Source organism: Cibotium barometz, chromosome 60 (assembly GCF_041138505.1).
Source record: "Cibotium barometz isolate CiBa-2024 chromosome 60, ASM4113850v1, whole genome shotgun sequence".
Taxonomy (NCBI): Eukaryota; Viridiplantae; Streptophyta; class Polypodiopsida; order Cyatheales; family Cibotiaceae; genus Cibotium; species Cibotium barometz.
This window is the reverse complement of record NC_141105.1, coordinates 24686016-24710023: the sequence shown is the minus strand read 5'-3', so window position 1 is coordinate 24710023 and position 24008 is coordinate 24686016. Positions and strand designations below refer to the sequence as shown.

Genomic DNA, 24008 nt, shown 5'->3' with positions numbered 1-24008 from the left:
GATAAACTTTGAAAACTAATCGTGTATTCCAAATCCACTAGCTACGACTAGGTCAATTCAAGATACTTTGTCAACGAAGTTACAAAAAATAGTAGAGATGTGTCAACTTAGAAAACAACACATTGTAGTTCAAGGAGTGTTAGGTCGAGTTCACGCGTGCCACGCATAAATAAATTCACACAAGGCCTCTAGAGGCACGTGTTAGTGGGCCAGAGCATACTTTTCCAACCAATCACAAACTTGGCATAGCAAGATTTTTTTTTGGTGTCGTGTGGTCGGCGGATAGGGTTTTTAGCCTTGGACGTCCGTGACATGGCATCCTACGCCCGGCGCCCTGTTGTGAAACGGGCCCGAGGATATACACTAGATTCACTATCTTTGACGACCGGTTCCCAGTGTGTAAACGGCTCGAGGCCAGGTCAAATGCGCGGCACACTGAAACGCTTGTGTTGCGCACAGACACTCCTGGCTTCCATTTCCAAATTCGAAGGCTGCGCACCACAGTCGTCTGGCAGGCTAGGAACATATCCATTGCATACGGCCAGCAAGTTTCACTGCACAATCTGAAGAAGTCAGGGTACTGTGTGTGTGTGAGAGAGAGAGAGAGAGAGGCGCGGACGGGCAGCGGGTCTGGCTACGCTCGATCGATCGATTTATGGCAGCAGCAGCAGCAGCAGCAGCGACGCAGCAGCAGGCGTTGCCCGCTTCGACGGTGGCTAAGCAGGCCGTGGAGGCTTTGGGGCGTGGCTACGACGTGACATCCGACTTGTGGCTGAGGTACTGCAAAGGCGGTGAGTGCTTGATCGAGGGCCATGGCGGCGGCCCTACTCAAAATCTCGTGCTGCCAGGCAATATTGTCATCCCCAATGTTCCTGCCTCTGTCAAGTGTGATAAAGGAGACCGTACGAGGTTTACATCCGATGTCCTCACTTTCACCAAGGTGCCCTACTTACATGCATCCATGCATTGTATCTTCTTATGTTAACTAACATGTATCCATCTCAGCTTAAGCTTGTTTTTGCAGATGTCCGAGCATTTCAATCAGAGTTTGTCAATAACAGGGAAGATCCCTGTAGGTCACTTTAACGCCATGTTCGCTTTCACGGGTTCATGGCAAAAAGATGCATCCATGATCAAGACTCTAGCTTTGGATGGGGTGTTCATTAATCTCTACAGCTTGGAACTCCCTAGAACTCAACTAAGCTTGAAGGAAGAAGTGAAGGCAGCAGTGCCCTCTTCTTGGGACCCAGCTGCATTGGCAAGGTAAGCTGTGTCTAAGCATTTGCCCAAGATACAAAAGGCGTTCTTGACTTTTCAATCCCTTCACTTCCAAATGTTGACTTTATTACATATGCAATCATCAGCGTGGAAATTGATGTCCGTTTTGTGTCAGACATAGAATTGAAACTCTTTCAGTTCTATTTGAGGGTTTAACCATGCGAAGATGACATTTTCAAGCCACATAAGTGTGTTGATGCACGTGTTATTAGTTTGCTTTTCAAGGAGTCTTTAAAAAAGGTGCTATAGGACTTATTAATGCCTTACACGTGTGTCCATTGAATGCTCCAAGTATTGATATTAGTCTCTTTCCAGTTTTGACATTTGTTATCATAGACAGGTTAGTCAAAGAGGTTGATTAACTCCTTACAAAGAGTACATTTTTAAAGAAATCTAGGTTGATTAGGGCAGCCTGTGAAGAACAAAGTTCAAAAGACATGTTACGCTCTGTTGCGAGCTGCTTGTGGTTTGATCGAAGAAGGCAGATGGATAGATGAGAATCAGGTAGCACAATGGCTTTGAAAAGACAGATTAACAAAACCTCTTAAGAATGATTAATCAGCAGGACGGCAAGCAAAAGACAATTTGTAAATGAGTTTGTCATAGGCCGGTCAGGGAATCAATTAAAGTTTAATGTTTCAAGTGGCCACCAATAGGAAACAAGTGGATAGTTCCAATTGTAGTGTCAACTGTAAAGTTAGCACAACGGCTACATTAAACGAAGGTATGGGCATGGGAGAAGCTTTGAAGCTAGCTAGCAAAGTCTACTAGTAAGTTGGAGATTATTGTGCCTAAGACAAAGAAAGATCACCGAGCCAATGTACTCGTTATTCAAGATCCGATGCTTAAAGGGGCTAGCCTTCATCTAGAGAAGTAAGGTCAAGATAGAAGCAAAAAGGTGCAAATAAAATGCAATGCAGGTTCTCAAAGTGCCATTCAAAAACAATTATTTGCCTATTTTAGTTGAGAAGCGTTAGCGCTTTTGATAAGGATTGGTTGCAAAACAAACGTAGAGAAAAAGCAACTCATTTTATTTTCATGCTCCTAAAGGGCTCCCAACTCTCAAACAACATCTTCAAAGAGTTTTGCATTGCTTCTTATGAGATGAGATAGACCTAATCTACTGTATATTGCCAAAACATGCGATATATACAATGACCTTGCGGATTGAAAGCTTCATGATGCATACCAAAGATCCTTGTAGCCCTCTACTTGCAATCAGCCAAGAGAAGCTCTTGTTGATCCACCATTGTGTCCTTGTTGCCTTGTAGACTGTGACAAATGGATCCTCCTGATCTTTGATTGATGATTCTAATGAATACCTAATGATCCTATTTATAGAAAAAAGATATGAATTCGTAATCAAGTCAGTTTTGTCTATTTTCCCACAAAACATTGTCGAAAAAGTCAGATTTTGTGTCCAAACTATGCACAAAAGATGTCCCAACCATTGGGCTATGTCTTGGGCACTTGCAGGAGCTTGTAGGGTTGCGAAATCTGCTCTAAATTTGCCACTAAATCTGCCCATATATTTCTTAATGAGAATATACATGTCTATGAGTATCGAGATTAACGGATGTACATGACATCCCCTCCTGCTAAGCTTGGAGTACTAGGGTGATCCGTACAGCTTTGCTCCAATTCTATTCTAGTTCGATTGAAGACTGCACTTCATATCCATCGGCTCAATCTCCAAGCTCTCTAACTTGGTCTTTGAGTTCTCTGGCTCGATCTCTAAATCTTATGAAAACTCCTATGAAATTGTCGAGATGATCTCATCCTCCTCCAAATAGGATTTGGAGAGATCCACCTCCTTGGGAACTATTGGGTTGACCTCATCGTCCTCTAAATAGGATTTAGAAAGATCCACCTGCTCGATCTATGGCTTTGGTTTGGGTTTCGGTTCTGGCACGTGCATCTTGAGGAATGGCACCTTCTAAGTTCTCGGAAACACATGTTTCTATGATCACGTCTCCCAAGAACCCTCATCTTAGAAGCTCTCGTCGTTGGGTCAACACTCTCGATCATGGGTTGCTTCATAAATTCCCCCTTGGCCTTTGTTGATGTTGCCATGAACTGTGTTCATGTTACCTTGAGGTGTGCCCATCTTTGCTAGTACAGAAGCTTGCCTTGATGCGTCTCTTTCTGAAGCTTTACTTGATGTGCTTCTTTCTTGCGTTGTCAACTGTCGCCATTTGGTCCATCTCCATTTTTGGAGCCACTTGTATAGGATTGTCACTTCATAGAGCGGCCAAATTTGCACCATGTTCACATGTGGCCAGGCGAGTGTCCCATGTGAAAGGGTCAGTCATTTTGTGTCACATGGACGGTAACTAGTTTTGTGTCACCTGTGTGAGACCAATGTTGTGCCATATGGACGGGAGCCTGTTTGCTGCCACCCGTGGTATGACCAGGATTGCGTCTTACCCATGGGACTGTCACTCCATGGTAGGACTCATATTTGTGCTGAGCTTTGTCTATGGGATTGTCACTCCATAGAAAGGCTTGTGCCAGGATTTGTGTTTGCCTATGGGACTGTCACTCCATAGGAGGAGACCTGGACTTCACATTTCTATCGCGTCAGTTTTGTGCTCGATAAGAAATTCTTGTACAAATTTCATGAAGGGGAGATTTTGTCCATTACATGCACACATGCATAAACTTGTTTTCATGTGTTTGCTTGTTATGATGTTTCAATACATTGGACTGGGACGCTCCCAATGTACCGTGGGTGTGTTGTTTGCTGACGAGTTGGTGTGGCTTGTGAACAGGTGGTCACTGGTAAGTATTGTCTTTTTGGCCTTTTTCAAATGTAAAATCTATAGAGTAGTGTAAACCTTAATATTTATAAGGTTGGGTGTTCACACATATTTAAATGTATGGCTTGACACCTTTCAATGTGGGTGTCCCAGAATTTACCATTGATTAAGGTCTAATATTATGTTAGACTAAGGATTGCATGGGGAAAAATCTCCTCTAGCATGTGGATGGTGGTGAAGGGGGTGATGGATGGAAAGGGAGACGCCGATTGGATTGGTGGAGGGGGAATGGTTTTCACCCGCTTGTTGCTTTCCCTATATCCGCCTTCACACCTGTTGTCGGCTGCTGCCTTGGTACCCTCTCACACCCGTTGGCTGCGCTCTTGGTCCTGTATCCACCTCCAGTCCTGCTGTCGGCTGTAGCTTCTGTTCACGCCATCAAACGGGCTGGCTACTGCTGCCTCTGCACCCACCATCAGCACTTGGCTGCTACTGCTCTTGTGCTCGCCATCAGTACCCATCGACTACTGTTGTCTGCACCAACCAGGACCACATTAAAGGGGACAGTCTCCTCTCCTTAGATCCCAATTTGAATCTAAATCAGGTACTTGTTTTTGTAATTCAAATTCAAAAGATTAAATTTAAATGTTGTTTTTTCAAGTCTTGTGTGGGCTTCATATCCGTGTACTTTCTTGTACCTTGGACCTGAACATCATCATATGGGACTGAATCAATGTTTAGCTTTGTTGAGCCTGATGCTTTGATACCAATGTAACATGTGGAAGCTTTGGGGGTCTTCTTTCAGTCCTAAACACTCCTGGAAACATGCTGATGCAAAACGCAGATATGAAGAGAGTAGAGAGAGAGAGATATGGCTGGAAGTTCAGTATATTAATATGGTACAAAAAGGTACCCTAATCTACAGCCATAGGTTGCCTTATATAAAAGGTGGTAAACACCAAAATCTGTCCTAAGCTATGACCCATTCCATAAGGGAATGAATGATTAACACAATGAGTACCTACGCCTATTTATAGGCTTCTTGAACCTTGGGAATGCTGGCCGATTGCTGGTCGGCCAGCCAATTGGCATAATTCTCCATTAAATGCTGCCTGCAGCCGTTTTGATCAGGTACAGTTGACTCCACTTTGTTCAGCCAACAGCCCCCTGTCTTGCAGCCGCGACAGCCTCTTCCAAGTCTTCCATGCCTTGCTTCAAGTCCAACACTGCCATATCTGCACTCTGTGCTCCTAAATTCTGGTTCGAACTGATCTTTTTTGGCTGCCCCTTCTGGACTAGTTTCAGGATATGTCCATGGCATTTCTTGCACATGACAGATATGCGTCCAAAGGTTATGGAGGAATATCACGCCCCACTTTATGCTGGTCGTAGAGGTATTTTACCTACGACACGTATGATAGAAAGATTTCTTTTGGCCAAGTATGCGTAAAGACATTGAGGCTTATATACGTGCATGTATTACTTGCCAAAAAGTGAAATTTGATGGGCAAAAGCCTCTAGGTTTGCTTCAGTCTTTGCCTATTTCCTCGGAGCCATGGAAAAGCATTACTATGGACTTCATTATGGACCTGCCTCGATCCCCGCATGGGAATGATGCTATTTGGACCATAGTTGACAGGTTTAGTAAGCAAGCTCACTTCTTGCCCGTCAAGAAAACCATTAAAGCCGATCATATGGTGAAGCTTTTCCTTGCTCACATATTTAAGCATCATGGTATACGTAAGTCCATTGTTGGGGATAGAGATCCCACGACTACGAGCCTCTTTTGGAGGGCTCTATTTGACAACATGGGCGCTTCTCACCCCCAAACAGATGGTCAAAGTGAGGCTGCGAATTCTGTTGTGTTGGATTTGTTGAAGTGTTATGTGGTAGATCAAAAGAGTGCCTGGGAGAAGTATCTTCCACTTGTAGAGTTTGCCTACAATAATAGTGTGCATGCTTCCATGGGAAAGGCTTGGTTTGAGATTATATATGGCAGAGTGGTCTTGCCACCCATCCTACGCACTAAGGATGAGATTTTTGTAGCTGATGAGTATGTGCGTGACTTGGATGTAGCCTTTGCTCAGGTGCGGACAGCCATTGCACGCTCTTAAGACAAGCATAAGAAGGTTGCCAACAAGCATAGAAGGGACATGCAAGTCAAGGAAGGTGATTGGGTATTGCTGAAATTTGAGAAAGCTAGGCTTCGAAAGAGGCCAAGACGAGAGGGATCATATCCCAAGCTTTCTACTCGATATTATGGACCCTTCAAAGTGATTGAAAAGATCAATGAAGTGTCCAGCAGGTTTGCCTTGTCCAATCATTGGAAGATTCACAATGCCTTTCACATGAGTCTTTTGCGGAAGTATGTGGGGCTAGGTCCGGAAGAGCCTGTCATAGAAGATCCGCTCGAGGTTGATGAGCTTGAGGAGATCCTCCAGCTAGAGTAGATTGTGTTTCACAAGGAGAGAAGGCTACCAGCAGGAAAGCTTTCCAGGAGATACCTTGTGAAGTTTAAAAATTATTTACCCATTGATGCAAAGTGGGTAGATGAGGATTACTTCGTTGATTACCCACAACTTTTGCAGGCGTATCTTGAGGCTTTTCAGTTGAGGTCAATTGTATGGAAGCCAAGGGGATTTCACCATTTGGTCCATCTTCATTTCTGGAGCCACTTGTATGGGACTGTCACTCCATAGAGGGGCCAGATTTGCACCATGTTCACATGTGGTCAGGTCAGTGTCCCATGTGGAAGGGTCAGTCATCTTATGTCACATGGACAGGAACCAGTTTTGTGCCACCTGTGTGTGTGACTAGTATTGTGCCATATGGACGGGAGCCTGTTTGCTACCACCCGTGTATAACCAGGATTGCGTCTTACCCATGGGACTGTCACTCCATGGTAGCATTGATATTTGTGCCAAGCTTTGTCTATGGGATTGTCACTCCATAGGAAGGCCCGTGCGAGGATTTGTGTTTTGTCTATGGGACTCTAGCATGTGGATGGTGGTGAATGGGGGTGATGGATGGAAAGGGAGACGTCGATTGGATTGGTGGAGGGGGAATGGTTTTCACCCGCTTGCTGCTTTCCCTATATCCGCCTTCACACCTATTGTCGGCTGCTGCCTTGGTACCTGCTGTCACACCCGTCGGCTGCTCCTGCTCCTGCTCTTGTATCTGCCTCCAGCCCTGCTGTCGGCTGGAGCTTCTGTACCCGCCATCAAACGGGCCGGCTGTTGTTGTTGCTGCCCGTGTACTCGCCATCAGCACTTTGGGTGCTGCTCTTGTGCTTGCCATCAGTACCCGTCGACTACTGCTATCTGCACCAACTAGGACCACATTAAAGGGGACAGTCTCCTCTCCTTAGATCCCAATTTGAATCTAAATCAGGTACTTGTTTTTGTAATTTAAATTCAGATAAGAAAAAATTTAAATGTTGTTTTTTCAAGTCTCGTGTAGGTAATCATCACCTCCGGTTTCCTTCAGCATGGAAGGTCACTGGGATGGGGATCTTTCCCTGTGAGTATCCTGACCGTGCCCTCACATTCAGAGGAGCCAATGAAGGTCAATGGGGTTTGAGGGAAATTGAGAGCAAAGCCTACTTGGGAGCACTAGGTACCACTTCCTCCGCGGTGCCTCACCCTGCCAGGTGTTAGTACAGGCGTCCTTGTTGGTGCACTGTCTCGGAAGACCAGTGAGGGGCGGATGTTCACCCAATGAAGGTGGATGACTACCTGTGATATGGTCTACTCTGACAACCGATTCTTCATCGACAGTAAACCTTATTGTTTTAGTTGTATTTACTCCATGTTATGGAGAAATTTGTCCTTGGGACCCTGGAACACTTCTACATATAAATACTAAATACAAACTGTATCAAGGGGGGGGGTGACCCTTTCCGGTCCGAGTGATGGTGTCAAGTGTTCTTTGTCATTTCCAATTTTAACGTTGCAAGTATTGTTCCATTGTTTGTATTGGTTAAGTGATCTAATAATATGTATTTTATTTTCTGATTTGTAGGCCTCCCAGAGGGAGCGGTTACATCGACGGTTCTCTTCTATGAGGAGTTGTCTAAACTTGGTGACAATTCGTTCGTAGTGGGCTTAGCGTTCTTGTTCCCTTTTGTATCGTTCTTTATCTTCTTGTCTCCAATGACTCTGCATGGTCTCATACTCATGCCGTAACTCTTCGTTGGATAAAGTCTAGAGAAAGTCGTCCATTGCCTATGAACTCATGATATTATTTTGCTGTTTTTTCTGTTGTAATCAGCCCAAAAACCCTAACCCTAGAGTTCTACATGCATGCTCTCTAAACTCCCTAGGATCATGCTAGGTTGAAATCTAGATTTTTTTTTTTTTGGAAAAACGATCCTTCTATTAGTTAATGAGAAAACGCCATAAGGCTACAAAGCTCACCTCACAAGGAGGGATAATAAACACAGTGAACACCGGAGCTCCACCCCCGTGGCTGGCCGCTCTCTAGGGGGGACTACCTAGTAGTACATGCGGGAGGTGAGAAGAGCCAAACTGGAGGCCTGTAGTGCCAAGTGACATCCTCGGCCCTCGCGATGAGGAAAGGGCCAGGCCTCCAAGTGCGGAGGAACGCCTTGCGGCGATCTCTCATGCGATCCGAGTCGCCCTGAAGTTTCCCCCAGTGTCCTCTCAAGGTGTGAATGATGTCCACCCAGAGGGCCTGTATGACCTCTGCCGGTGGAGTCGCCTGGCGGTCTATGGCCTCCCTGCATCGGGCTCTCCATATGTGCCAAGCTGTCATGCTGCTGATCATCTCCCATCTGTGCCCGTTCCCCTCCTCGGAGACTGCCGAAGAGAAGTCTGGCGTCGGAACCACCGCCATCGCCCTGTCAGAGACTTGGATGGTCACACTGCCAGGGACGTCCTCGTATCCAAGGGCCGGGCCGCTGTCCGTGGCCCAAGCCACCGCACCCCACGTCACCATCATCTCACCTGGCGAGCCTGCAAAAACCATCCTGAGAGCGCGTTGCCAGACCTGCTGTGCCTGTGGGCAATCCCATAAGCAGTGCCGCTGCGACTCCTGTGCATGGCCGCACCGAGGGCAGGACGTTGGGTGTCTGCCAAAAGCTAGCCAAGCCCCCACAGCCAGTCCTCTATGCGCTGTAAGCCAGAGAAAAAGCGTCACCTTCCGGGGCCGGAAGCTGGCCCAAAGGCGCTGCCAGAAGTCCCTAAGGAAGGCAGGGGAGAGCCCCTGTTGCCGCCAATGCTCGGCCGCTGCCGGGGTGCCCGCTATCCTGTGCCTTTGGATCCGCCGCCCCAGCCTCGCTGTGTACTGAAAAAAGGGGGTGCCTGGGCTGGTAGGGGCCGAGTAGGGATCTCGCCAAAGCCACTCGCCTGGATCCCACTGAAGGCGAATAAGAGGCCTGCTGTCCCAAGCCCATAATCTCCAAGAATAGTCCTTCCCTATCGAGGCCGGTGAGGGGTCTACATGCCACTGTCTCTGATGAAAGCCGACCACCCGCACCCTCTGAACGATACAACCCTAGAACTCATCCAAATCTAGTCGGGTCCTCTGAAGCTGGCCTCCCTCTCCCACCTCGAAGGTGAGTGGGGCGACTCTCTGCTGAGCCGCAGACCGCTAGAAGGATCTCATGCCGAGTAAAGACGCCCATCCACTGTGGACGTGGAGGGTCTTGTACTGGAGTCCGCCACTCTCGGGGGATGGCCGCCTCAATGTCCTGCCTCATCAACTCTCTGCCCCTCATCCCGCTGAGTCTCCTCTCCTGAACCTCTAGAGGCAGCTGCTGAAAACATAACCAGTCGTCTAGGGACTGGGCTGGGCCGGAGCTCAACAGGCCCCACGACACGTGAGATCGCGATCCAACCATATGACCACTGGGAAGTCGGATCAAGGGGTTCCAGATCAATGGCTGCCTCAGGCGCTCCTCATCGGTGCCCAAGGGAGTCTGGAAGAGTGACGGCCTCAGATGCTCCCAGGCCCTCAGAAGGCTAGCTGCAAAACGCTCCTCGAAGCCAAGGCCCACTCCTCTGGATCGCAGCTCTGTAAAGATCCACCTGATGCTGGGGGTCCAGGGGCCGCTAAGAGAAGGAGTGCAGCTGATAATCCTGGAAACAAGAAACTCCTTCCACGGCTCAGCGCCTGGTAGGAGGCCACGAACCACCAACTTGCCAAGCAAAGCTCGGCTCTGACAAATAGGATCAACTATGCCCAGGCCGCCTCTCTCCCTTGGCTGAGTGATCACAGCCCATGCCACCTTGGCCCTGGCGGGCCGCCCGTCGCCACCGGACCAAAGAAAGTTCTTGATGAGCCTCTGCACCTGGCCAATGCACGCCCGAGAGAAGGCCCAGCAAGAAGTGATGTACCACATGGTAGCAAGCAGAACCTGGTTGGCCACAACCACTCGGCCAGCCAGAGATAAACGAGCGGTACTCCAATACAGAAGCTTCTTCCGAATGCTCAGAAGAAGGGGGGCTATCTGCTGCTCCGGAGATATGTCAATGCCCACATAGCATCCCAAATAGCGCACTGTAGTGCCGGGAGGCAGCCACTGAAACCCATCAACTGGCCTCCAAGTCGGGGGGCACAGAACTGACCCACAACCCACACGACTTGTGCCAGTTGATCAAAGCGCCCGAAGCTCTGCAAAACCTGTCCATGGCTGAGGCGAAGCGGCGGAGGTTCTCCTCCCCTCCCTGAAGATAGACAGTAGTGTCATCCGCAAACTCCGAGTCTAGGAGCTTCTCCGAGGTGCGGATGGGGAGTTGGAGGCCCCGCAAACCTGTATCCTGTGCGGTCAAGAAAGTGCTCATGGCCTCTGCCACAAAAAGAAAAAGAAAGGGCGCCAAGGGGCACCCCTGTCGCACCGAGCGCGAGAGCTGGAACCTCTCTCCGCGCACGCCCTGTATCAGCACCTGGCTGTGAGCCGATGTGTAGAGTGCAGAGACCCCACGGATCCACTGAGGGGGGAAGCCCATCCTCTCCATAGTGCCTTCCAAGAAGGCCCAGTCCACCCGATCATATGCCTTCTCAAAGTCGAGAAGGAGCACTGCTAGATCCTCCTGCCGAAATCTAGCCAAAGCCGTAGCCTCCCAGAAAGAGAAGATGTTATCCAGGATGCTCCTATCCTGGATGAAGCGTGTCTGCGTGGAGTGGATGATGTCCGGAAGGTGAGGCTGAAGCCGCCTGTTGATCGCCTTAGCTAGGACCTTGTAGGCCGTGCCTAGCAAGGTGATCGGTCTCCACTGTCTAATCTCCAGTCTGTCTCCTCCCGCTTTGGGGATCAAGTGAATCAACCCCTCTGCCATGCTGTCCGGCATGTCTCCCGACTCCATGATCTCCTGGAATGCCAATCTGAAACCCCTATGCAAGAGACCCCAGTACCTCTGGAAGAAAGCCACTGAGAGACCGTCCTCTCCTGGGCATTTGCCCCGAGGAAGTGCCTGAAGAGCCGCCTCCAGTTCCGTATCCGAGAAGGGGGAGAGAAGGGAGTGTTGCAAATGGGCCGGCACAACCGGTCTCGTGAAGCTCCAGACTGCCTCCCGAGCCTCTCTCACCCTGTCATCTGCTAGCTCAGCAGAGAGCAGATCCCTGTAAAAATCTGTGGCGATCGCCCGAACCCTGGGGGGATCCACCACTACCTGGCCATCAGCTTGCCGAAGACGCCTGAGACCCTCTCGTCTGAAGCGAGGCCCTGTCGCCTCAAAGAAATCTCGAGTCACTCTGTCTCCAGCATGTGTCCAAAAAGAAGCCCGAGCATGGAATCGGAACTCCACCCTCCTCTCCTCGATGGATCTGATCTCTGTGCGAGCTGACTCCATCTGCTCTGAAATCCAAGGGCTCGTAGGATCCCTCTCCTGAAGTCTCTGAAGGGAAGCTGGACTCCTCCGCAGGCTCCTCTCCTGCTCTCTGAAAGCCTCCAGACGGTCCAGGGCAGCCTGTCTGAGCATCCTACTGATCTCCTGCAAACCCCTGTCAAGATCGCTGGCTGCCGATCCTCTCCTGAACTGAAGCTCATGCCAGACCTGCTCAACTCTGGTCGCAATCTCGGGCTCCTCTATGAGACAATCTGGAATCCGGACGCTCTGGCCTCGCTCTCCTCTCGTAGGGTCCTCGATCTGGAGAAGCACTGGAAAGTGGTCTGAAAACGAGGAGCCTGCAAGTATACCCATAGTGCCACCTCTATCGCAAGCCCACTCATCAATGTAAAACCTGTCGATGCGGGAAAGGTTAACTCCTGTGGCCCGTCTATCCGAGCGCGAGAAAGATAAACTCCCCTGCAACCTGCCAAACTCCGAGAGAGTCCACGGATCCTGGCCTCTCACCTGCAGCACTAGTTCCTCCCAGGCAGCGAGCTCCGGCCCATGAATGGTCTCTTGGCTGCCCCCCATCCTGTCCTCTGCATCCTCCAGCATGTTGCAATCCCCCCCTAGGCACCAATGGTCTGCCATGGGGAGGGACTGCCTAATGGTGCTCCAGAACTCAGCTCTCCCGGTCGCCCCATTAGGGGCGTAGAAGTTGAGGAAGCCAATGCGGTCTTCCCCAACCCGAAGGATGATCCACTGCGCTCGACCCTGGACCAGAGTGCCAGAATCCACAACCTCGGATAGAAGCTGCTCGCTGACTGAGATGCATACTCCACCCTGGTTCCCCAGGGAGCCATATGCCGGTGACCAAAAAGTGTGACTCCTGCCTGGCAAGATCTCCCCGCAGGTGCGGGTACGCCCGGTAGAAAGGTGGTACTCCTGGATGAAAAGGATATCTATGGGTCCTCCAACGAGAGCCCTCTGGATCTCCTGGCGAAGTCTGCCCGACCAATGTAGCAGCGAGGTCCACCAAGACCCTGGATGTTCCATGAGAGGATCCTCATGGATGAGCTATGGCAAGTGAAGCAGCCGCCACTGGCTCACCCCTCTCAGCCGGCCCGGATGAGCTACCCTCCACTCTGAGTCTTGGGCGCCGGCTTGGAGGGGGAATAGTCACTGTCTGTCCGGGTGGGGAGTCTCTCCAAAAAGAGGGTGACCTGTCTCTGTGTCCAGCCCCACTCCACCTTCGCCCTGTCCAGGGCATAGGCGTGAGACCAATCCTCTGCATATATGTATCTAAAGGTAGGCTGCATCCTCGGGGTGGCGTGGAGGAGAATTAGTAACACCGCCTCAACTGAGGTGTGGACCGAATCCGCCCGCCAATCTCCTATACCAAACAAGCTCATGCGGGCTGAGTGTAATCGGGTCTGCAATAAGTCCGTGAGCCCCAAGTCACTGAAGTGGTGAGAAAACTCCAGTATCTGATCACGCAAAACTTCCTCTACAGAGTTGCAATCCCATGCTGTGTCTGGGGCAACACCGAGAGGAAAGGAGAAGGCCACCATGCTGCTCACCACTGAAGGAGAACGAGAGGGATGGCACACCACGTAAACTCGCAAGGGCGCGACCAGTGTCTCGAACGGGCCAGCATCCAGTTGGAGACACCTGAAAAAACCGTAATCCACTGGGAGCCCCATCACTCGCGGGGGCCCCCAGGGGAGGCTAGAGAGAACTCTGTGGCGGGCGAAGCTAGGATTGCCATCTCCACCGGCCCGGAGTGGCGGTGGAAAAGCCGCTGAACTGAACTCTGGCCTACCCAGGTGCGCTGCCCCGGGGCAGTGGGTGGTTTGGAGGAGTATCCTGGAGAGGCCGAGGGAGGGATGGTGGCTCGCGGAGAGGAGGGGGGAGAGCGAGGAGAGGATGGAGAGGCATCTGCCAGAGGAGAGGTGTCAGGGGGGGCCACCGGGGGAGGCGGGAGGGGGGGGGGCTTGGGGGGGGGGGAGGGGGGGTGGAAGGAGTGCTCTCCGAGTGAGGGGAAGAGGGGCCGGGGGTACCAGAGTGCGGCCCGGGATCCTCTGGAATCTGCTCCATGGAGGGAGCGGGGCCCCCTGCGGGGGGAGGCGGGAGCTGTGAACTCCAGACGGAGACCGGAATCGGCAGGGGTAGTCGGAGCGGCTTCCATGGAGTCCTCCAGAGGGAAAAGGCCAGAGACCGGGGTCACCAACGGGAGGGACACAGCCCTACAAGGAAACGGAGAGGAGGAAGGAGAGAGGATAGCGGGGGCGGAGCGGGGGGGGGGGGGAGGGGGGAGCTGAGGTGGGAGAGCTAGCGGTGGGAGGAGGGGCGAGACGGAGGGGGAGGTGAGGGAGAAGGCGGGGGGAAGAGCCGCGAAGCGGAGGAGAAGGCGGGGGGGGGGGGGGAGATGGCGGGGGAGGAAGCGAGGAAGGAGGCGGGGGGGGGGGGGGGAGGTGGCGGGGGAGGAAGCGAGGAAGGAGGCGGGGGAGAGAGGCGGAGGAGATGGCGGGGGACAGGTGGGGGGGGGAGAGGGGGGCGCGCGACGGCGAGAAGCAGCAAGACGGGAGGGGGATGAGGCGGAGCTCGCAGGAGCATATCGACCCTAGTATGGGTTGTTTGCTTTGCAAAGAACTGAAATCTAGATTTTTTAGCACTATTCTATGCTGAAAATGAACAAAAAGCTGATACGAAAACGCAGATTTAACACCAAAATGCAATCCCTAATTTTGCTTGTAAACCCTAAAACGCAAACCCTAGTTTTAGAAACCCTAATTTAGCATGCACAAAACGTAAGCTAAGGGTTGTCCTAGGATGACGTAAGCTTTGATACCAATGTAACATGCGTTGCGGAAGCGTGTTCATGATTAACGCTAAGCAAAGAAGATTAACACTAATCTTATGTTTAGTAAAGACACAAAAAAGAAGGAGAGATAGATCTAATCTACTGTAATTGCCAAAACATGCTATATATACAATGATCTTGATGAATGACAGCTTCATGATGCATACCAAAGATTCTTGTAGCCCTCTACTTGCAATCAGACAAGAGAAGCTCTTGTTGATTCACCAATGTGTTCTTGCTGCCTTGTAGACTCAAATGGATCCTCTTGATCTTTGATTGATGATTCTAATGAATGCCTAGTAATCCTATTTATAGGACAAAGGTATGAATGCATAATCAAGTCGGTTTTACCTATTTTTGTCAGAAAACATTGTCCAAAAAGTCATTTTTTTTGTCCTAACTATGCCCAAAAGGTGTCCCAACCATTGGGCTATGTCTTGGGCACTTCCAAGAGCCTGTAGGGTTGCGAAATCCGCTCTAAATCTGCCCCTGAATCTGCCCATATATTTACTAGCGAGAATATACATGTCTATGAGCATCGAGATTAACAGATGCACATGACATCTCCTCTTGCTAAGCTTGGAGCACTGGGGTAATCCATAAACCTTTACTTTGATTCCGTTCCGGTCCAACTAAAGACTGCACTTCATATCTATCGGCTCAATCCCCAAGCTCTCTGACTTGGTCTTCAAGTTCTCTGGCTCGGTCTCTGGATCTTCTAAAAACTCCTCTGAAACTGTCGAGACGACCTCATCCTCCTCCAAATAGGATTTGGAGAGATCCACCTCCTTGGGAACTATCGGGTTAACCTCATCATCCTCCAAATAGGATTTGGAAAGATTCACTTGCTCAATCTATGGTTTTGGTTTGGGTTTCAGCTCTAGTACGTGCATCTTGAGTACTGGCGCCACCTCGGAAACACCTATTTCTATGATCACGTCTCTCGTTAACTCGTCTTAGAAGCTCTCTCGTCATTGGATCAACGCTCTCGGTCATGGGCTGCTTCACAACCCTAGGTGATTCCTCTTTGGCCTTTGTTGATGCTACCATGAACTGTGTCCATGTTTCCTTGAGCTGTGCCTATCTTTGCTTGTACATAAGTTGCCCTTGATGTGCCTCTTCCTGAAGCTTTACATGATGTGCTTCTTTCTCGCGTTGCCGACGGTCCTTTTCTATGAGTTGTTGCCTAAACTCTTGTGCCTATCTTTGCTTGTACAGAAGTTGCCCTTGATGTGCCTCTTCCTGAAGCTTTACATAATGTGCTTCTTTCTCGCGTTGCCGACGGTCCTTTTCTATGAGTTGTTGCCTAAACTCGGTGACGATTTGTTCGTAGTATCTTGGTGTTCTTGTTCCCTCTTGTATCTTTCTCATCTTCCCATCTCCAAATACTCTGCATAGTCTCATACTCATGCTGTAACTCTTCGTTGGATAAAGTCTTGAGAACGTCGTCGTCCATTGCTTTTGAACTCATGCTATTGTTTTGCTATTTTTTTTTGTTGTAATCAGCCCAAAAACCTTAACCCTAGAGTTCTACATGCTTTCTAAACTCCCTAGGATCATGCTAGGCTGAAATCTAGACTTTCGAGCACTGTACTATGCTGAAAATGAACAAAAAGCTGATGGAAAAATGCGGATTTGACGTAAAAACGTAAACCCAAATTTTACTTGTAAACTCTAAAACGCAAACCCTAATTTCAGAAACCCTAATTCAGCATGCATAAAACGTAAGCTAAGGGTTGTCCTAGGATGACTTAAGCTCTGATACCAATGTAACATGCGTTGTGGAAGCGTGTTCATGATTAACGCTAAGCAAAGAAGATTAATGCTAATCCTATGTTTAGCAAATACATAGAAGAGACGGAGAGATAGACCTATTATACTGTATATTGCCAAAACATGTTATATATACAATGATCTTGTTGATTGACAGATTCATGATGCATACCAAAGATCCTTGTAGCCCTCTACTTGCAACCAAACAAGAGAAGCTCCTGTTGATCCACCATTGTGTCCTTGCTGTCTTGTAGACTGACAAATGGATCCTCTTGATCTTTGATTGATGATTCTAATGAATGCCTAATGATCCTATTTATAGGAAAAAGGTACGAATTCGTAATCAAGTCGGTTTTGCCTATTTTTCCCACAAAACATTGTCCAAAAAGTCATTTTGTGTCCAAACTATGCCCGAAAAGTGTCCCAACCATTGGGCTATGTCTTGGGCACTTGCAGGAGCCTGTAGGGTTGCGAAATCGGCTCTAAATCTGCCCCTAAATCTGCCCATATATTTGCTAATGAGAACATACATGTCTATGAGCATCGGGATGAACAGATGCACATGACACCTAGCCAGCTTAGTAGTGCAAGAGATGAGTGTAGAAAACAGGTGTCAAGCTGTCATAGGACCTCCAAGATAGAGACTTGGCTGAAAACTGGCAGCCTAGGCACCATACCACAAAGCAGGTAGCTTGATCAGCAGTGTGGGCAGCCCATATAGCAAAGGAAAGGTGAGGCTCAGAAGCCGGGTAGATTGAGCAGCCCACATGCTGTTTGGGAAGCCTGTATGTGTGTTGGGCAGCAGTGCAATTTGGGCCAGCCAACCAGCCTTGGGCACCCACATGTGAAGTAGAACGTTCATTAGTAGCCCAGAAAAACGGTTGGAGTAACCATTGAGCTGCCAATTTTCTCATTTTGACGAGAGTTCAATTCAAACTCAACAATCGCATGAAAATCATCCACGTGCTTATCACCAATTGCATCTGAACTTGGGTCATTCATTTCCATCCTACGCTTGATACATCATGTTCACTGGCATCTTTGGCTTGCAAGCGCATGGGCCGATCCACACCTTATTATGAATGTTGTATATTCTGCAATTACCACACATGCATGATGTTTTGAGTGTGCTCATGTAGTTATTCTTCTTTTTATGCTTTAACTTTGTCCATCTGGACTCTGCTGGACCCCTGTGTATGTGCAATGGTTCTTCTGGCATCTATGCACATTTAGGAGCTTGCTCATGTAGTTATTCTTCTTTTTATGCTTTAACTTTGTCCATCTGGACTCTGCTGGACCCCTGTGTATGTGCAATGGTTTTGAGTGTGCTCATGTAGTTATTCTTCTTTTTATGCTTTAACTTTGTCCATCTGGACTCTGCTGGACCCCTGTGTATGTGCAATGGTTCTTCTGACATCTATGCACATTTAGGAGCTTGCTTGCATACAATCTCTAGCTTTCATTGTGGTTTGTCAGACTTGAATACTTGAAAGTCATATGCCATGCATGATGCAGTGTTAGACTATGCCAACTTTTCCATGTAAGAAATCATCTGATCTTTTATAAGTACATTTTTTTGGGGTATTAAAAACACTTTTTGTGTTCATTGCTCATTTTGATGTTGATTTAGTAATCTTATGATGCTATTTTTATTTGCCAGTTTTGTTGAGAAATATGGAACTCATATCATTGTTGGGGTGAAGATTGGAGGAAAAGATGTGATTTATTTAAAACAGCATCACTCATCATCCTTACCAGCAGTTGAAATCCAGAAAATCTTAGAAGCAAGGGCAAAGGAAAGGTTCTCATCTATTGAAGGCAGTGCTTCTAAAGAGAAGATCAATAAAGGGAAGGTATCATTCTCTTTTACATGCAGCTTTCTCACGAATTTTTAGTGCTTTATTGAAGATACTTATGCAGAATTAATTTGGTGAATCTCAAAACTTTTTCACAAAGCTTGGTGCTTTTTTTCTCCATTGTCTTCCTAGTAATTTGAGTCAATGCACCAGGATTTTCTATTTGGACTACTTCTGTGTCACTCTCATTCAAATTTTACTCCTTATGCTTGGTTGAAAATAAGGGGTTTGTGTGTGCGTACGGGCATCCAGCCGCTGCACGGGGGCCGCCCGGGGGGGGGGGGGGGTGTGCATGCTGCTATACTGTGGGTTGTAACACGGTTGCAAAAAATATTGTTCACTGAACAAGACGGCAGAAGTTCAAAAAATAGCCAAGATATTTTACTGGCATTTATTTGTACTCGTGTATGCTTGGACATGGTTATGACTCTATATGGATGGTGTGCTTGTAGGATACTTGCGTCAACAACATACGCTTATTTCCTGTATGTTTGTGTGTTGTCTTTGAAGAAATGCATATTACTTATTGACCTGTTCTTTTTGCAGATAAGGGATGGCTCCATATTGGAAGCAAATGGTAATAATAATGTTAACGCTCATTATGGTGGACTAAAGGTCTGTATGTACCATGAACATATATATTCACTATGATTGTCTCAGATTTTATGGAGGGTGAGGTATCCTGCAAGTTGATACGTGCAAATAATCTGGTTCTTTTTTGAGATTTATTTGGCGATTCTCTGCAGGATGGGGAGTCTTTTTCTTGGATCAATGATCCGGTGACACTTGATGATGAAGTATGTGCATGATCCTGTTTCACAAGTCTGTGTACATGCTGTTGCTCGTCTTTTAACATAATATATAAGATACAAGGCAGTTAAGATAGATAGTTTGGATGGGCAGGAGGTGACAGTGATTTTCAAGCGGAAAGGTGGCAGGGAGTCTTGTCAAAGTCACAACGAGTGGCTTCATACAGTGCCTCTGTTCCCCGACGTCATGACTATGTGTTTTGTTCCAATCACTTCTCTTCTCAGTGGGCTTGCTGGCACTGGCTTTCTTAGTCATGCTATAAACCTTTACCTACGCTGTATGACAGCAGCCACGTTACCCTTGATTTAATTTTGCTGTTCTTCCTGTCTTTTTTTACATGCTGATTTTCTTTTTGATGATGGATGGATGATTTGGCAGACAACCCACCAATTCAAGAACTGCGTTACTTTTTAGAGTTCCAATTGCCCAAGGAATGGGCCCCAGCATTTGGTGATCTTCCACTCGGTCCTCCAAGAAAACATCAGGGAAGCCCTTCACTGCAGTTTAGGTTGATGGGACCAAAGCTCCAGGTCAACACAACACCAGTAAGTGATGCCTTTACTCACGTATGTTATGTGTGTGGTGGTTTTGAATTGTGTTTGATTTCAGGACAAATTTCCAACTACAAATTTTCATGATTTACAGGTGGTCATCGGGAAGCGCCCTGTCACAGGTCTCAGATTATATCTGGAAGGTAAGAAAAGTAACAGACTTGCAGTTCATCTCCAGTACCTTTCAGTTGTCCCCCAGATTCTTCAACCTTTGTGGGAAGATCATGTGGGTGGGAAGGAGGAATGGGAAGGCCCAGAAAATGGTTTTAGCAGGTATTTTGAGCCTGTGATGTGGAAAAGTTTTTCCCATGTCTGCACTGCCCCTGTTGAGAACAATGAGACATGGGAGGGTGCACTGGTGGTGACGGGTGTGCAGCTCCAAGTGGAGCAGCATGAATCTAGGAAGGTCCTCTTCCTTCGGCTGCTCTACTCGAAGATCCCCAAAGCCAGAATTCGGAGGTCAGATTGGGACCACACTCCAGCTTCTCAGCAAAAGTCGGGGATCTTCAGCACCCTCATGAGCACAACCTTCTCGTCTGCACAGACACCGCCCCCCAAGTCAGTCCCGGTCGTCATCAACTCGGCTGTCTACCCTGAGGGCCCGCCTGCTGCGGCTCCCAAGCTCTTGAGGTTCGTTGACACTACAGAGATGAAAAGAGGGCCACTTGACCTGCCTGGGCACTGGCTGGTCACAGGAGCCAAGCTCAGTGTTGAGAGAGGCAAGATTTCGGTGCGTGCCAAATACTCTCTCTTGTTTTACAGCACGGAATGAGCAAAGAAATCTGAAGTACTATGGCAAGCTCTCCCTGAGGCTAAGTCTCTGTTGGTGTCATATGCTCTTCTTGTTTTACAGCACGGAATGATTATTACAGACATCCTCATTAGGAGGGGTGGGCTCTTTGTATGCATATGTTGATTTCTGTATATTGCGTTTTATCCCAACAATAAAAAAATGGAAAGTACGTTGCTAGGGGGTTTGGCTAGTCAATACACGAGGACAGCTTTTATTTCAGGCTGTTTTGATTGCCAAGGAGCTCTCTTACCACCAGCTTGCATCTAAGCCCTCTAATTAAGTGACTCAGGATTTAAGGGCATGCTTTGCCCTTTTCGTTAATGTTGCAGGCAGCTCCACATGGTTTAAGCGTTCCATAACAGGTCAGAACTCTCTCTCTCTCTCTCTCTCTCTCTCTCTCTCAAACAAAACAAAAGCTCAAGATTGTAGATCAAGATCACCACGAAAAGTTTCATTGCTAGAACGTTTCGTTGTCAAAACGATCTATTTTGGAATGAAACGTTTCAAATGTGGATAGGTGCACAATGAAACGGTAGATTGAAACGATATATGCATAACAATATGAAAATATATTGCTATAATGTAACCATTGAAGAAAGGAGAGCAAAAGAGACATAAAAGAAGGGAAGTGAAAGGCTTAAAAATATAGAGGCTAAACCATAGAAAAAATGACTAGTTGTTCCACATGAAACGAAATGGTTTCAGTGATGCGCACGAAACGTTTCAACACTGAAACGCGAAACAAGTTTCAAGGCCACCGAAACGAGTTTCATGGTGACCATGTTGTAGATAGAGAACAGAAATCTCTTGTTCTCTCTCTCTTTCTCTCTCGCACACAGCACACACGTGGTTATCTGTCTATGTGTCATTGCTTGTAGTTTTGAATGTTGTTTGTTCATCATTGTATGGATAAAGAAAGCCTTACTCCTTTTATAAGGGTGCAATTGTAAAGAAAGAATAATATTGCCCATTGGATGACTAAGCATGCAACTAACTTATGCAGGGACAGATATGTGGTAATGATATCCACAACTTTGATATGTATTTCAAGCATGTTGTGTGAAAGATCCCTGTTTCCTTCGTGCAATGAGTTCGGGGGTGTTAGCAGCGGAAGTAGCACTTCTTACGCGCATGGTAGAGTCTCACTCAGGGTCTCGTCTACAGATATCCGGACAAGAGACTAATCCTTTGGTTTATTTCAAAACTGAACTAGAAAAAACTTGCCTCGCCTAGAAAGTACGGGCGATTCTTTCAGGATTTTTTTTATTTTAACGTGGTTAAGAGCTTTAACTAACCAAATTGATCCGACCAAACCAGTAAGTCACATGGTTAGATCAAGGAAGAGATTTGCATTTGGATCATAGAGACCAATGTTTTTTTTCTCGTCAAGAGGCACAACCGTTATTCTTTTCTATAGAACAAGGGCTATTCGGGATTTACTTCATCTATCGTAACATAACAGAATTGAGTCTCATTTTAGAGATCTATCAGTTCAACCTAATCCCATCCAGTTCCATGGGTTAGCCAATCGCCCAACCATTGTAGTGATAGGATCCATTTAGGAATTTGGTTATGTTTTGTCTCGGGTACCAGGAAAAAGAGTTCTCAGGTCTCCTAGTTGGCGTTTCAAGCAAACTTCAAGATAGTCACACCACTTACACACTCAATATGAAATTGTTTGTTTCATAGATTCAGTTGCAACTTTATTACTTAGGTCTCCACGATCTCATTCATAAGATGATCAAAATGCTTCCCCAGCATTCTTGATATAAAAGTCATTTAAAAACAGGTCATAAACACAGTTTCTAACGACCTCTCATCTTTTCACATTGTTCTACATCATGTCTCGTTATTCCACAATCTTCTACATTAATTCACATTGCTTAATCTACATCCAGCCATATGTATTTCAATCGTCCTTCATCCATTCTCATCTAGTCACAGTATATTACATCTTATCACATCTATCATCTAGTCATATGTATTCCAATCGTCCATCCATTCTTATCTAGTCACATTATATTATATCTTATCACATCTATCCTCATCTAGTCATATGTATTCCAATCGTCCTTCATCCATTCTCATCTAGTCACATTATATTACATCTCATCACATCTATCCTCATCACATCTCATCTAGTCACATTATATTATATCTTATCACATCTATCCTCATCTAGTCATATGTATTTCAATCGTCCATCCATTCTCATCTAGTCACATTATATTACATCTTATCACATCTATCCTCATCACATCTTATCCATTCACATCTACCCATATCCATCTCACATCACATCACATCCATTCACATTGCATCTCATCCATTCACATCACATCTATTTCACAGCACATCACATCTAATTCATTCACATCTATTCCGATTCACATCACATCACATCTCATTCATTCACATCTATCTCGATTCACATCACATCCATTTTACATCACATCACATTCATTAACATCACATCTCATCCATTCATATCTATCCATATTACATCACCTCACATCACATTCATTCACATCACATCTCATCCATTCATATCTATTTCGATTCACATCATATCATATTCATTTCATATCACATCTCATCCATTCACATCTATTTACATCACATCACATTCACATCTATTTACATCACATCATATGTCATCCATTCATATCTCATCACATTCATTCACATCCATCTCATTCATTACATCCACATCACATTACATTACATCACGTCCACATCTCATTCTCATTCATTTACATTACATCACATCTCATTCACATCTCATTCACATCTACATCCATTTACATCACGTCACATCTCATCCACATCTCTTCACATTCATATCCATTTACATCACATTCACATTTTATCACATCCACTCACATTTTATCACATCTACTCACATCCTATTACATTGCATTTACATCTTGTCACATCGTATTCTCATCTTATTCACATCTATTCACATTTAGTAATATTTTTTACTTTTGATATCGATGTAATTTTTTTAAATTTTTTGTCAATTGCTTGGTCTAGTTAAAAATATTTTTTCTCGATGGGTATTTTTATATTCTTTTTTAAATTTCTTAAGTGAAATGTATTCAATATTCTTCTTTTGAGTAAATATAAAAATTAATTCTACTCATATTTTTTAAATAATGTTTAAAATTTTATTTTTGATAAATACTCATAATTTGAATTATGTTAAATTTTTTTATTTAATTTCTTGGATCTCAAATATTATAAAAATTTCTCTTTTTTGTATTTAAATGATTGAATTTTAAATATCATGAAAAAAATTTTTAATCATAAAATAAATATATTTAAATTTATTTAATAAAAATATTTATTATTTTAAATATGTCAAGAATTTTATTTTTATTATTTAAATGATTGAATTTTAATTGTCATGAGAATTTTTTTTATTATTTAAATTTTTATGTATAAAATAAATTTATCTAAAATTATTTTTTGAATTAAATATTTATTATTTTAATGTTATTTTTTTTTCATTTAATTACATGAATCTCTATTA

The 24008-nt window shown here is 46.2% G+C and overlaps 1 protein-coding gene across 2 annotated transcripts; it reads left to right on the top strand.

Moving 5' to 3' along the window:
* Nucleotides 1-377: 377 nt before the first annotated feature.
* On the top strand, nucleotides 378-20705 carry LOC147605159 (MACPF domain-containing protein At4g24290-like). Of its 2 annotated transcripts, XM_086793705.1 has the most exons (8): nucleotides 378-940; nucleotides 1025-1263; nucleotides 18124-18316; nucleotides 18866-18934; nucleotides 19066-19116; nucleotides 19223-19406; nucleotides 19508-19674; nucleotides 19775-20705. In XM_086793705.1, exons 1-8 carry the CDS (start codon nucleotides 656-658, stop codon nucleotides 20450-20452), a joined length of 1866 nt encoding a protein of 621 aa, XP_086649831.1. In that variant the 5' UTR covers nucleotides 378-655; the 3' UTR covers nucleotides 20453-20705. The 2 variants fall into 2 exon arrangements, with proteins under 2 accessions (XP_086649831.1, XP_086649832.1); XM_086793706.1 differs by lacking the exon at nucleotides 18866-18934 and having other exon boundaries at nucleotides 384-940.
* Nucleotides 20706-24008: the final 3303 nt, after the last annotated feature.

Excerpts from the sequence above, each read along its gene's own strand:
- LOC147605159 (XM_086793705.1), top strand. The coding sequence starts at position 656 with ATGGCAGCAGCAGCAGCAGCAGCAGCGACGCAGCAGCAGGCGTTGCCC. Across the intron at positions 18,935-19,065 it reads CTCATTATGGTGGACTAAAG|GATGGGGAGTCTTTTTCTTG; the intron begins GTCTGTATGTAC and ends GATTCTCTGCAG. Across the intron at positions 19,675-19,774 it reads TCCAGGTCAACACAACACCA|GTGGTCATCGGGAAGCGCCC; the intron begins GTAAGTGATGCC and ends CATGATTTACAG.